Source organism: Protopterus annectens, chromosome 1.part2 (genome assembly GCF_019279795.1).
Source record: "Protopterus annectens isolate FY-2018-M chromosome 1.part2, PAN1.0, whole genome shotgun sequence".
In the NCBI taxonomy this organism is placed as follows: Eukaryota; Metazoa; Chordata; order Ceratodontiformes; family Protopteridae; genus Protopterus; species Protopterus annectens.
Genome location: NC_056727.1, coordinates 157989791 through 158003090, shown reverse-complemented (window position 1 = coordinate 158003090; position 13300 = coordinate 157989791). Strand labels below are relative to the sequence as shown.

Below are 13300 nucleotides of genomic sequence, written 5' to 3'. Positions count from 1 at the left end.
CCCACTAGGTGACCATATGGGATGACCCCATTGGCAAATCTGTGGTACAGCTGCGTCAGATGCCAGATGTGGGAATCGTGGTTGCTTCCAGTGCAGCCAGCTCACACATTCATTATTATGCCCAGAGCATCGCACATGACCTGGCAGTTGTTGGAGGGGAAGCCCTTGTGGTTGATGTAGACCCTATCCCACTCACCTTGTGGTGCTTTGATGCGTATGTGTGTGCAGTCTATTGCACCCACTACCTCAGGTTATTCTGCTATTTGATGGAAGAGACGCATATTGCTGGCCACCGCCTCACGGGTCATGGGGAGATGTACGTGCTCACTGACATGTGCTGACATGGCATCCAGGAACTGGTGGAGTACCCTGGCCACTGATGCTTGTGATATCCCCATCATATCTCCAGTTGGCCTTTGGAAGATACCTGTAGCTAGTGTTCGTAGGCCTACACATACCTTGGTATCCACTGGGATGGGTTCCCCTCTGTTAGTTCTGTGTGTGAGGCGTGGTCGGCACAGCTCAACAGTCTGCTGTAGGAGCTCCCTGTCCACCCTATAGCACTCCACTATCTCCAGCTCATGTAACCCTGGGTAGGTTACCCTGGGTCTGTACACTCTTCTCCATCTCCTCACTGTGGGTTGCTCAGCAGCATTCACATCCTCACCACTCTCAGCCTCTTGCACATGCTGGTTTATGATAGCAAATGCAGCCCCTAGCATTATTTCTCTTGCTTTCGTTTTCTAAAATTTCCCCGTTTGTATACACTGGTGGTGCAGAGTTATTGGGAATAACAAGGGGGAATGGTGTTTGCATAGTTTATAGTGGTGTGCTGGGCTGGGCTGCTGCCTGTGTGATTGGCTGTTTCTGATGCATTTCACCTGTCAGCTAAGCTAGTTCTCCTTGATTACCTTCCTACTGCTGTTTTCCCTTCCCATTCCCTTTCTGTTTAAGCCTGTGTGCGTGCCGCACAGAGTGCTCAAATGTGCATAGAGCTGCTATTTCCTGGTTTAACTTCCTTTTTCTTCCTGTGAAACCCAGTGCACGGCGCGCACACCCGCTTACACTTTGTAAGGCGTGCTAGGCAGTTTGGACACACCTCTAGCTTAGCTGTGCTAAGCTAGGAGCAGTCCCGAGCCACAGGGCTCCAATCCACTTACAGTATGCCTGACACACCCCCATGATGTCACCTATATCCTAGTCTTGCACCCAGCTATTTATACTCTTACACTCTTGGGACCTGCTTCACACCCTGGGGAAATCTGGGATTCACTATCCTTCCCCTCATTTGCATAGGATTGCCTGCTAATGCATAGTTACATGTCCTACACTGAACCTCCCCCTTATTAACCATTACTCACTGGCCAGGTTGTGTTATGCCTGCCATTGACTTGCATTGCAGAATAGTGCTTTTAGTTAGAATGCTCATTATAAGTTTATTTTTTTTATATTCCCTCCGATCCCATATGTGCACTGCGGCCCTATGCTTACACAGCCGAGATCGGCGAAAAAAAATTAAAAGTTGATTTTTTGTAGTTTTGAAACAGTATGCAATGCCAGTGGCCTTATACTTGGCCATTGGCATGCTTCCTCAATGATATGCAGCCTTTATACTGAGCTGTCATAGCTCTGTTTTGTAGTTTGCAGAATTGTACTCGGTTACTAACCAAGTACATTTCTGCAGACTGCACTCATCCTGCACTGACAGCTGCCAGCTTCCTGGATTGCAAATTAACCTCATTTGCATGGTTTTCACCTGCAAATGAGGGTAATTTGCATACAGGAGCTCGGTCCATGCAGGATTAGCCTAAGAGCTCACGTGCACGTCTCGGGAGCTCATACTTGGATTGCACATCGGCCATATTGTCGAACATAGCTCTTAGACTAATCCTGCACGCTATAAAGGGCTTCGTAAATTTGGGGGTATGTCTACTAAACATCTGAAGAGCTCCAAGCTGTCCCACTCCACACATACATTGGGAAAGATTTCCATAATCTCTCTCTCTGTGATGAAAATAACTACTTTTAATTGAGGGTCAGACCTTCAGAAGATTTGCAGTTAGCTATTTCTAGTATTGATGGTATGCCTAGAAAGAGAGTCTACCCAAGGTGGAAGCCAGTAACTCATTCATCACATGTTTATAGGCAAGAATTGTGCCCCCTCAAAAAGTCTATAACCAATGGAATGTAATAAAAGATGTTCCATTCCCCTTTTATACCCCATGGTTTGAGCCTCGAGACCTTTCTGGTGTATGTGTTTTGAATTCTTTCAAGCCTGTTAAATGGGATACACTGTAGCAACAGAAGGAACCACAATATTCTTTGATGGGCCTGATTGATGAGGTGAATCGTGAAATCAGTACCTTTTCATTCATCATAATATCTTTCATTATTCCATAACATCATCTCACCAATTTGTAGAATTTTCAAACTTTAGAGCCGAGTCCACCAAATAACCCAAGTCTCTGACTGTGGTAACTTAAGAGTTAGAATCACATTGTCCAGAGAGTATGGGAAACAAATATTATTGTTTCCATTGTGCATCACCATACATTTCATAGTGCTAAATCACATCAGTATTTGCTCACATTGACATATTGAATCTAGGCACCTTTGAAATATGTGTTGTTCACTGACATTGGAAATGATGCCCCCTATCTTAGTATCATTGACAAGTTTTCCAAGCCAGATGTTTTCATGTGATGGAAGTTCTGACATTATCAAACTGAACAAAAAGGGACTGGTTCCAAACCTGTGGGACTTTCATTTTAATCCCTTTTTTTAATGGCACACATTTGTTGTACCTCACCATAAACTTCCTGTCTGATGGCCAGTAAGCCACTGAATTCACCACATAGGGGTTTATTTTTCATTTAATCAAAATGTTTAATATGACATCATGAGGAATAGCGTCAAATATTTTCGCAAGGTCCAGATAAATAACATCAGCTGTAAGACCATGATACAAGGAACTACTGTCATATGTATTCAGTTAGTTAAACGTGACCCAGTGTTGAAATGTATCAGCATCATGGTTGATGTTTTGAAGAAGATAACCGAGCATACACTCAAAGAATTTTCATTGAATAGCGGTTAAACTAATGTGTATAAAGTTGTCAATTGTCAGCTGTGGTTGACCTTTGGGAATGGTAATAATAATTGCCTGTTTCCAGTTTATGGACATGAAACAAAGGTGCAGGTTGACATTTGCCCCTTTTATTCCTGATTGGGGCATGAGAGCTAAGAGTGGCGAGAAATATTTTGTTAAAAAGTGTGAAAGTTTCATCTAATGATAGATTTTAGGCTATCCCAGTTAAACTGTTTTAAACTGCTGAAAACATTTCCTTTTTGAAGGCAGTGAAGTTTCTAACCTGATTGTAATAGGTTTGCTTATGGCTGTGGTTTTAGTGTATAACTACAAATGTGGGAAGATGGTTGCTGTGGGCATCTGATAGGGTACCAGAAGGAGGCAGTGTTTAGGAGTATAGGTAAGGATCCAGCTTGGAATAGAATCTTATCTGCAAGTTTTACTGTATCTAGTTGGTGGTGTTATTACTTGAGTGAATCTATAGAGTTGTATGAGTGGTGGTGCTTTTTTACAATTTTTTATTTATCGATCACTTTACATCTGTCAGTGTAATAGTTTCCTGTGGAATGTTAGAAGGTAAGCAGAAAAGGATTTCTTCTGTGTTGGATATGTTTTTACCTTAAGAGATGTACAGGGCAATAACTGCAACATTTATATGGTCAATGAGTTGCATGTGTGAGATGAGAATCTTTGAATTATTGAATGGGAGGGTTGAGAGGAGGAAAAAACAAAGTTGTAGTGAATTTTTACATAAATGATAGCAACTTAATCAGCTTTCTTTAGTTTTCTGACAAAATGAAGGCTAAAATGTCTTGGGTGTGGGTAGCATTTCATGGTCTATTTTACTTTGTTTTAACTAGGTTTATGTTGCTACTAATATGTCAGGACAGTAGGAAGCTATTTGTGCATGAACATAAAGTACTTTGTTACATATACTTCGGAGGTTGATATGTTGAAGATAGACCAGATGTTGTAGGTGTGGGAGGGTAAATGGTTGATTAAATTTGTTTGTTGTAGTAGAGTTGGGTATTTGTTGGGCAGGTGAGTGTGGATGTTGTTTTGCTTATGTTGTTTGAGATAGTGGTAGATATTTGTTGGCAAGTCCAGGGTTAGGGTGGATGTCACCCCATAGTTTCAGGGCTAGTGAGAAGTGGAAAATCACATACAGACATTTCTGTTTTATTTTAAACCTAAAGGTTAATTTGGGATGTGTTTTGTTTAAGAAATATGTTTTGAAATAATGGAAGCGGCTGTTGTCATACAGCTTAGAGCATATGGAGAAATGGTAGTAGTTGGGTGAATAATGCTTGGGCACTTTGAAAAGCAAGAATTGTATTCAGACAGGAGACAGAAACAAAGGATACTGAGAACAGTTGTAGTTGGATATTCCTCTTGCCACATTCGCACACTGTACTGCATACTTTCAGCGCGAGTATAAGCAAGTCACTTCAAAAGCTGCAGAAACAGGGCAGTAATCTCATCAAAAAGAACCATCCAAGAGAATTCACCAGACCAGAAACGATACAGTAATTGCTACAAATTCCATTTAATTCTAAAGAAGACAAATGACCATAGCCTAATTTTGGATTTAAACAGCCTAAACAAATTTATTATAGTGCCAGTGGTCACTGTGTAGTCCATCTTTCCTTGTCAGTCAGAAGGAGACTAAATGTGTTCTTTGGACCTCCAAAATACCTACCTATGCATAAAAATTACCAAGAAAGTTATTATGCTTCAGGAGTTAGAACATGTATAATTTACCCATTCTATGGATGGGTAATTAAAGTCACCCAAAACCAGGGTGTTTGGTTGTATCTTAATTGACTCAAGTAGATCCAAGTAGACTGAGTGGATGTCCTGTTTCATGGAGGGGGTCCAGTAGCTGACAGTGACCTGAAGACGGGTCTTACCTAGTCAGTTGCACCTGAAATCATTCAAAGGAATCGTGCATTTTAGCCAATCTAGAGGTGTATTTGTCTTTAATGAATATTGATACACTACCCACCTCCTTTATTTGTCATGCCTTCAGTTTCTGGTCTGAATGTGTGGAAGGAAATGTAACCTAGTATAGTTGGGGTGCTCTCTGTAGCCTTAAACCAGGTCTCAGTGAATGCACAAATGTCAGCATCTTCCAGGGTAATATAGATGCTTTCTTTTATTTTAAGTGTTTATTCCCTAAAGGCTGCTCATGAAGGCTGCCATTTTGGTAGCCACTGGAGCCTTTCTGTTTTCAAGATCCCACCTTTGGTAACTGGTATGGGTGCCAGCATCACTGAAAACTGTTTGTAAGTTTCTTGGAGGCCAGTGCTTGCTTGGGCTAAAGGGAAGTCTCTGTGTTCACCAGTGGCAGTGGTTAACACTGAGCAGCCTGCCTGTCCCTGTAGGAGTGGTTACTACCTCAAAGCTGTAGTTTTATTGGCCATTTTGGGTCAATTCCAAACTCCTTGATCTCTCTCTCTCTTAAAACCCTGCAACTCTCTTTTTGCGTGGTCTTGCGCACAGAGCAGCGTCACTTAAACAGCTTTAAACTATTCCCGGCTCCACAAAGTCTGCTCTTCACTTTTTCCCTTAGAACTGCTCTAAATCTCAAAATAAGCACTCTATTTTCATTCTAAAGCCCTGCACTTGCTCGTACAAATAATCTCATAGGTAAACACTAATAAACTTAAGCACTACATTCTCTTATACTCCTTTTAAGCACTTGCTCCCTATTGGTTCTTTCTAATCAGTCAATAAGTAGTTCCCTGTATTATTCAGGCATGTCCAAAGGTCAGTTTCGTGTTTACTCTCCAGTCCAGCTGGTGAATCTGGGAATCTTGAGGCAATGTTACAACTGCCTTATGTATACAGACCACCCTCTCCTCCTCCCAACAAGCTCAAATATATGTGAGAGATGCAACTATATAGCCAAACTGGAGGCTAAGCTCTCTCAACCCAGAACTGGCACAGCCTGTCAGGAGGAGAAGGTAACCACACACACCACAAATCCAGTCTCACATAGACCTATCGCATCAGCAAACCAAACACATAAACACACAAAAACATACTCGGAGGCTCTAAATAAAAATCTGCCTAAGCAGCAGAGACCTCCAAAGCAGATATCCAAGCAACCCCTACCATGAAACAATACCCACATAGCACATAGCTCACAAAGTCAGTGTGCCACACAGTCACAGCCCTTAAGGCTAAACAACACACCTAATACACTTGTAATAGGTGACTCTATTGTCAGACACACTGACATCCCACTCACCAGGCTGAACAAGGAGAAGGTCACTGTAAGCTGCCTGTCGGGTGCCAAGATCCGCCACATAACCCAAGCACTCGGGTCACTCCAAAGCAAGTACAAATATGACTCAGTCATTGTCCATGCTGGTGTGAATGACCTGAGACGTACCTCCCTGGACTACATGAAAAAAGACATAGAGGAGCTCTCTGAGCATGTAGCCCAGGCCAGTATGACCCTGACCTTGAGTAGCATCTTACCCTCACCAAGAATGATGCCACAATATGAAGACAAGATGATCAATTTTAACAATTGGCTTAAGTATTGGTGTCATTCAAAGGGGATCCAGTGTCTGTCAGCCTGGGATGACATGCTCGACAAGCCACGTTGCTTCACTAGGGACTGCTTGCACCTGTCACCCCTGGGTTTTCAAATACTGGCAAAGGCTCTTGCCTCCCCCCTAGTGCCTTTTTTAGGCAAGGCTCAAAAAACAAACCCACCTCCATAGACAACACAAAGAAAAAAAAAAAACTAAGAGTAATGCTGCTCAATGCCAGAAGTCTAAACCTCAAGATGCACGCACTCGAGACTCTCCTCAGTATGGAGAATATTGATATCTGTGCAGTAACAGAAACCTGGTTCAAGGCTCCCGAGAGCACCCCAGCTAACAGGTTATATTTCATACGGTGCTTTCCGGCCCCAAAACTTGGACCAAACCACAAAAGGAGGGGGGGTATCCATATTTATCAAAGATACCCACACCTCCAGGTTAGTGGCACTGCACGAAGCATCGGAGACCATCCATGTGCAACTAACAGTGGGCAAAACTGCCTTTCAGTTTGTAGCCTGCTACAGACCACCCTCCCAAACACAGGAACCTCACTCGGCTTTCCTGAGAACACTGGAGAATATGAAGGTCTCTCCAAACACCATTATATTGGGTGACTTCAACTACCCAAACATTGATTGGGAAAACTGCTCAAGCCCAAACACCCTAGCCCAACGGTTCCTAGAATTTATAAACTCAAATGCTATGGAACAAGTGGTCACCACTCCCACAAGAGTGGAAAACATATTGGATCTGGTCATCACCAACATGGGGTCTCTATGTTCCACACCAGAGGTATACCCCTCATTGGTAAGATCAGACCATAAACTAATCTCACTGGACATCCATATTCCGTCCCCACCCCTAGCCAAGGAAACCACAGTGAAGAACTTCTCAAAAGCAGACTTCACACTTCTCAAAACCGAGGTGAAATCCTTCAAAGCCCCCTGGCCAGTGGAAAATACGGCCCAAAATGCAGAATCCTTTACAAAAGCATTCTATGGACACCTACAGGAATGCATGGAGCATGCTATCCCAAATAAAACCAAGACTCACTCCTCCAAAGGCAGGAGACCTGTCTGGTGGACCCCGGCCATAAATAAGCTATACAACAGAAGGAGAAAGCTACTACATGATAGAGCAAAATCCCAAAAAGCGGAGGCGTTTCTGATCAGTACTAGCAAGAAACTACGATCCCTCATAAAATCATCTAAGGCCAGCTTCGAAAGAAAAATTGCACAAGACACTAAAGATAATCACAAGGCCTTCTTTAGTTATGTCAGAAACCTGGGAGGCAACACCCAGATATGCTCTGAGTTAGTGCAAAATGACAAAAAATACACTGAACCCACAGACATTGCCAACATCCTGGCAGAAAGGTTCAGTGCAAACTTCTTCCCCCTTCCCCCCCAAAAAAGCAAATGTCTATCCCAACAGAGTGTAGCCTTCCTGAGATCACAGATGCACAGGTGAGAGCTGCCCTCTCCAAAGCAAAAAACACAGCATCAATGGGACCAGACGGTGTCCCAGGCTGCATTTTACATGAGTTCCAAGAAGAACTAAACCCTCATATAAAGTCACTGTTCAATCTCAGCCTTACTACAGGATATGTATCCAAGGAATGGCGTACAGCAACAGTAGTCCCACTCCACAAAGGTGGCGCCACAACAGACCCCGGAAACTATCGCCCTATAAGCCTGACTAGCCTGGTCTGCAAAGCTATGGAGCGTATATTCATGGAAATCATAAACAAAGACATTGGGAACCTCCAGACACTGGATCCTATGCAATTCGGCTTTGTTAAGGGCAGATTTTGCCTCTTGAACCTGGTCAACTTCTTTGAAACAGTTACCAAAGCCATAGATGAAGGGAAGGTAGTCCGCACAACCTATCTGGACCTCGCAAAAGCCTTCGACACAATACCCCACTCGGGCATCATAAATAAGCTCACCGGCTTAAATATCAACCCCTATTTCACAAGATTGGTTGCAAACTGGCTCAGGGATAGAACCCACATGGTCAGAATAGCAGGTGCCATGTCAGACTCTAAACCAGTTACAAGTGGCATCCCACAAGGCTCAGTCCTGGGACCTCTCTTTTTCGGTATATATTTCTCAGAGGTACAGGCTAACGCAGTTGGACTATGACTGACCAAGTTCGCAGATGACTGCAAACTGGGTGCTGTAATCGACTCTCCGGCTGACACAAGCATCCTCCAAAAGGGTCTCACAGAGACGAATAACTGGTGCCAGAGACATGGCCTAAAGCTAAATGCCAAAAAGTGCATAGTCATCCCCTTTGGGAAAAACAAAGTGCCCACAAATTACCACATAGGTGGTAATCCATTAAGTACGGAAGAAGTAATTGGGGACTTGGGGACCCAAGTAGATAGCAATCTCTCCTTTGACAATCATGTTGCCAAAGTGGTTAGAAAGGCCTTCTATATAGCCCACCTTATCATGAAAGGATTCACGTCTAGATCAAAAGAGGTCATTGTGCCCCTCTACTCATCACTTATCAGGCCCATAATTGAATACAGTGCCCCATTTGGGATGTACCTTACCAGACACCTGCAGCAACTGGAAAGACCCCAAAGGTACCTCACCAAGAGGATCAAGGGGCTCAAACAGATGCCCTATGCAGCTCGGCTAAAGAAACTCCAGCTCTACTCAATTGCGTACTGCCTACTCAGAGTCGATCTGTGTCTGACGTATAAAGCCATGTCCAACCCAGAATTAATGGACATGCTTCACCTCAGGAAATCCAAATCCCTTAGAGCTACACACTCCAGGGACTTGAACCTCAGCACAGAAATAAATAGGACATGCTGGAGGGACAGATTCATATCCCAGAGGCTCCCCTCACTCTGGAACAAAATCCCAATCCATGTTAGGCAGAGCCCCTCACTGACCCTCTTCAAGAGAAATCTTGACGAGTGGATGGGAGATCGTAAGTTTACCCCTGGGATCTCTTCTGTGTCCCTGCTTGACAGAGGTACAGTAAACTAACCTTAAAATGGCTACCTTCTGTGACCTACTATACAGAGGCACAGTCAACTAATCTAAAAGGGTGGTGAAAGCCAAACACACTCTGGCTAGGCTTATAAATGCCCTAGGGCAGATAGCCTAGTATCAACCTATGAACTTATGTAACCACATGCTATTAGCGGCTAGTGTTACCAGCTTGGTAAGCCAAGCCTACATCTCTGCTTGAGGCTGTATTACCTGCAAGCCATGGGTTTGCATAGTACGAAACAGCCACCGGACCACTAGTATCTTCCCCTAGATAGTCAAGCAGACATTTGCCACTCAATCCTACCCTCTCTTGCCCAGTTCTTTTAGCATTTGAGTTGCTAATCAAACTTAGATCACAGACATGATTTTATTCATCTACTTTACAAACCTGGATAGTCTTAGTAAATTTCCTGCCTTAAATATCTCGGTAAATAAAATTGTTGAACTTTTTTCATCTAGAGTATAACATTTCAAAAAGCAATTATAAACAAAATCGTGTTTCTTTGCAAAAAAAAAAAAAATGCAGAAAAACTTGAATTCTTAACAACTGGTAAACCAGCAATGTGTATACTCATGGATGTATAAGTAAGTGAACTGTAAATAGTTAAAAATAACTAAAAAGTAGAGTATCACTGTTTTTCTTGACATAAAACATTAAAAGACAAGACTGCATTCAGGGGCAGATGTTATGCAAAATCATTACTCTTACAGCATGCAAGGGGGTAGGTAGTAAAGAAGTAAGCCTTATGTTAGAATTTATAAACAGGTTGCCTCGATCTGCAGCTTTCTATACATAATAAAAAATAATCAGTCTTGACTGCAAGTCATTAAACACTTCCCAAATATACGATGTAGTTTGTTTTGTAAATTTCTAAAGAATCATTAAAATTATGGTATTGTTACAAGTGCATACAAAAGGTATATATTTTCTTTATAGCACCTGACAACTACTGAAAGACGGCATAAAATGGTGCCAGAGAACTTACCACCTTAATGTTTTTTGCATGGTGTAAGCTGTAGATGAGAATTTTTAAAAGTAGATGTTGTATAGGCTTTGGCCTTCTATACAGATATTTATAGAATATTGGTAATTTTTCTAAATAGTGTAATGCTTGAAAACGTTCTTTCTTCCAACTTTATTAAACTTTCCCATCTCCAAGAAAAGACTGCAAGAGTCCTGCAGTTGAACCACCAAATAAAAATTCTATGGAAGGAACTTCTATAATTTAGGCCTTAATATTTTCATGCATGTTTCTTTCTCTTTTTTTTTATTTTTTTTTTTATTTGACATTAACTAAGCATGTGTTATTGCATCTACTGAATCATAAGCCAGTTTTAATGCCTGACAGATTACTAATTTAGCAGTTCTGAACATCATGGCTAAATTATACTTTTCCCTAAAGTCTTGCATATTTTTCATAAATTCGTTATCTTTGGCAATATTGTGCTATGTTAAAGTTATTTCCTTGACTATTGTAGTACTAGAAATGTATTTATTTATCCCCCCCCCACTGTGTAAACAAAGCGGTATTTGAAATACAGAATAAGAATTAGAAAGTTCAGGAAAAGTAGAAATAGCTGAAACTGGTAATGTCTTATTTTGGGTTGAAGTAAAGTTAAGAATTCTGTCTGTCGGATGTATACAAAGTGTTGATATACTTATGAGCAGGTGGCCGAAAGACAGATATAGTGAATTTTATTTCTGTATATCTTGAAAGGCTTTTAGAACAAGTATTTACATTTATTGTTACAGTGATGCTTCAAAAAGAAGATAGGGCATAACAGAAATGGTTTAGCTAATAGAGACTGAGAGACACGAGGCTAAATATTTTGCATAAACTTCAAAGCAGACAGGCAGTGCAGTAAGGAAATGAAGAAGGTAAGGTGTACTGGATTGCATAAGAAGGCAGTATCTAGTGGTCTTTAGAAAATACTTGATGTTTCCCTTCTTTTTTCTGTTTGGACTTTGACAATTGGTACAACCCCTTGTCAAGTCTTTTGTATTTTCTGACGCTTAATTTCTGCAAACACACAAACAAGATTAATGTAATCAGATGAGAGCAGTTAAAATAGGTTGTGAGCTTCAAATGTGCATCCCACACACATCCTACAGTAGAAGGGGGAAATGGAATTAAATTCAAATACCTCTGTGTATATGTACAGTAGTGTCCTATCAAAGAACAGCAGAAGTACAGGAACACTGTAGCAGTATATATTTTTTTTTCTCCAAGGGAGCAACAGATGCATGGAATATAAAATGAAGGCACACAAAAGACATTAGATTTCTTGGGGCCGAATATAACAAGGTGATTGATAGCTGGCTGGCTGGCATCAGCAGTTGAAACAGTAATAAGAAAAACAGTCAAAATAGGAAGGCAAAGCGATGCATACGTTGCCATTACATTTTTGTAAGTTTTTTTGCCAATGTGGAATTTAATATGGGGACATTTAACATCCTGCAGTGGTGCTTTGAAGCTTTACCAGTCCTTGGTTGAAAGAATAATTTTGAAGACTTTCCATGGTGTATTCATTATGTTATGCTGAATTCTTAAAAATGGCAGTGACAACTGACAGCCTTTTTGAAACTGAAAGTCCACTTGACTGTCACTCTGATTTTAAAGAACTGCAAACCTGCTTCTGCTGTACAGATTAATATATATTTCTTTCTGTTTTTTTTTTTTTAGATTGGAATGGTGACCTTCAGTAATGCAGAGGTATATGGTATTTCATTAGCAGTCTTTACTGCAGTTTTTAATATGAACATATCTAGTTTTAAAAAGGGTGATTGATTTTTTTTTCTTTATAATTTACATTTCTTGCAGACTAGTGATGAGTCACTTGAAGGCTTGATTAAGAATCATTACATGGGAAGAATAGCAGAACTTACAACCCAGCTTCAGATTGCAGATAGCAAGTCTGTACATTTTTATGCAGAGGTAAACAGTGGCATAAGCTAATAAATGTGCATGTCATAGTATGTGGCTGTGTTTGGATTGGGTCAGAATTCTTGAAGATTTATGTCACTTTTGATATATGTAATGTACTGCTTCCATTCTTAATAGTACATGTTAAGTTGTCTATCTCGCCTTCATTCTTGCTGGTTGGGTTCGGAGCCGATCCTCGGCACTGACTCGGCCATCTTCAAAAGCTCGAGAGCTGCTTACTGGCTCGAGGCCCCCTTCTATATCCCATGATGCCTGGCGCTAGATACCCAGATCTCGTTTGCCGCTTCTGCTACGAGGTTGCGTTTACTGGCTCAGGTCATAATTTTCACTTTGTTCTTATATTTAGGACTTTTTTGTACTTGTTAGGTATACTTTTATTGTTATAGCTCAGAGTAGATTCTATAGCAGTTTGTTAGTGTTTATCCTCCCTTCAAAACTTGTTTTCTCCTTAGAGAGTTTTTCCTTTCCATCCCCCACCCCCGTTTACCTTTCAAAGTAAGCCGGTTTAGTTAGAGACTTATCATTGTTTTATTTTTAAGGTAGACAAAAGTTTTCTTTTTAGTAAATTGTGGTAGCTTGTAGGTCTTATATTATTATAGTGTGTGTGTGTGTGTGTGTGTGTGTGTGTGTGTGTGTGCTGTTAGGGTATGGTAACTTGTGTGAATTGTGTGTATTTTTTTTCAGTTACCTACTCTTCAC

General features: G+C 41.2%; 1 protein-coding gene across 3 annotated transcripts in view; it reads left to right on the top strand.

Moving 5' to 3' along the window:
- The window catches only part of PPP1R21 (protein phosphatase 1 regulatory subunit 21), a 1169673-nt gene that overhangs the window by 773167 nt on the left and 383206 nt on the right, over positions 1-13300 (top strand). For all 3 annotated transcript variants that reach the window (XM_044055342.1, XM_044055334.1, XM_044055351.1), the window contains 2 exons: positions 12341-12370; positions 12479-12592. In XM_044055342.1, the coding sequence (XP_043911277.1) occupies positions 12341-12370; positions 12479-12592 (144 nt within the window). The remainder of the gene's footprint in view (positions 1-12340; positions 12371-12478; positions 12593-13300) is intronic.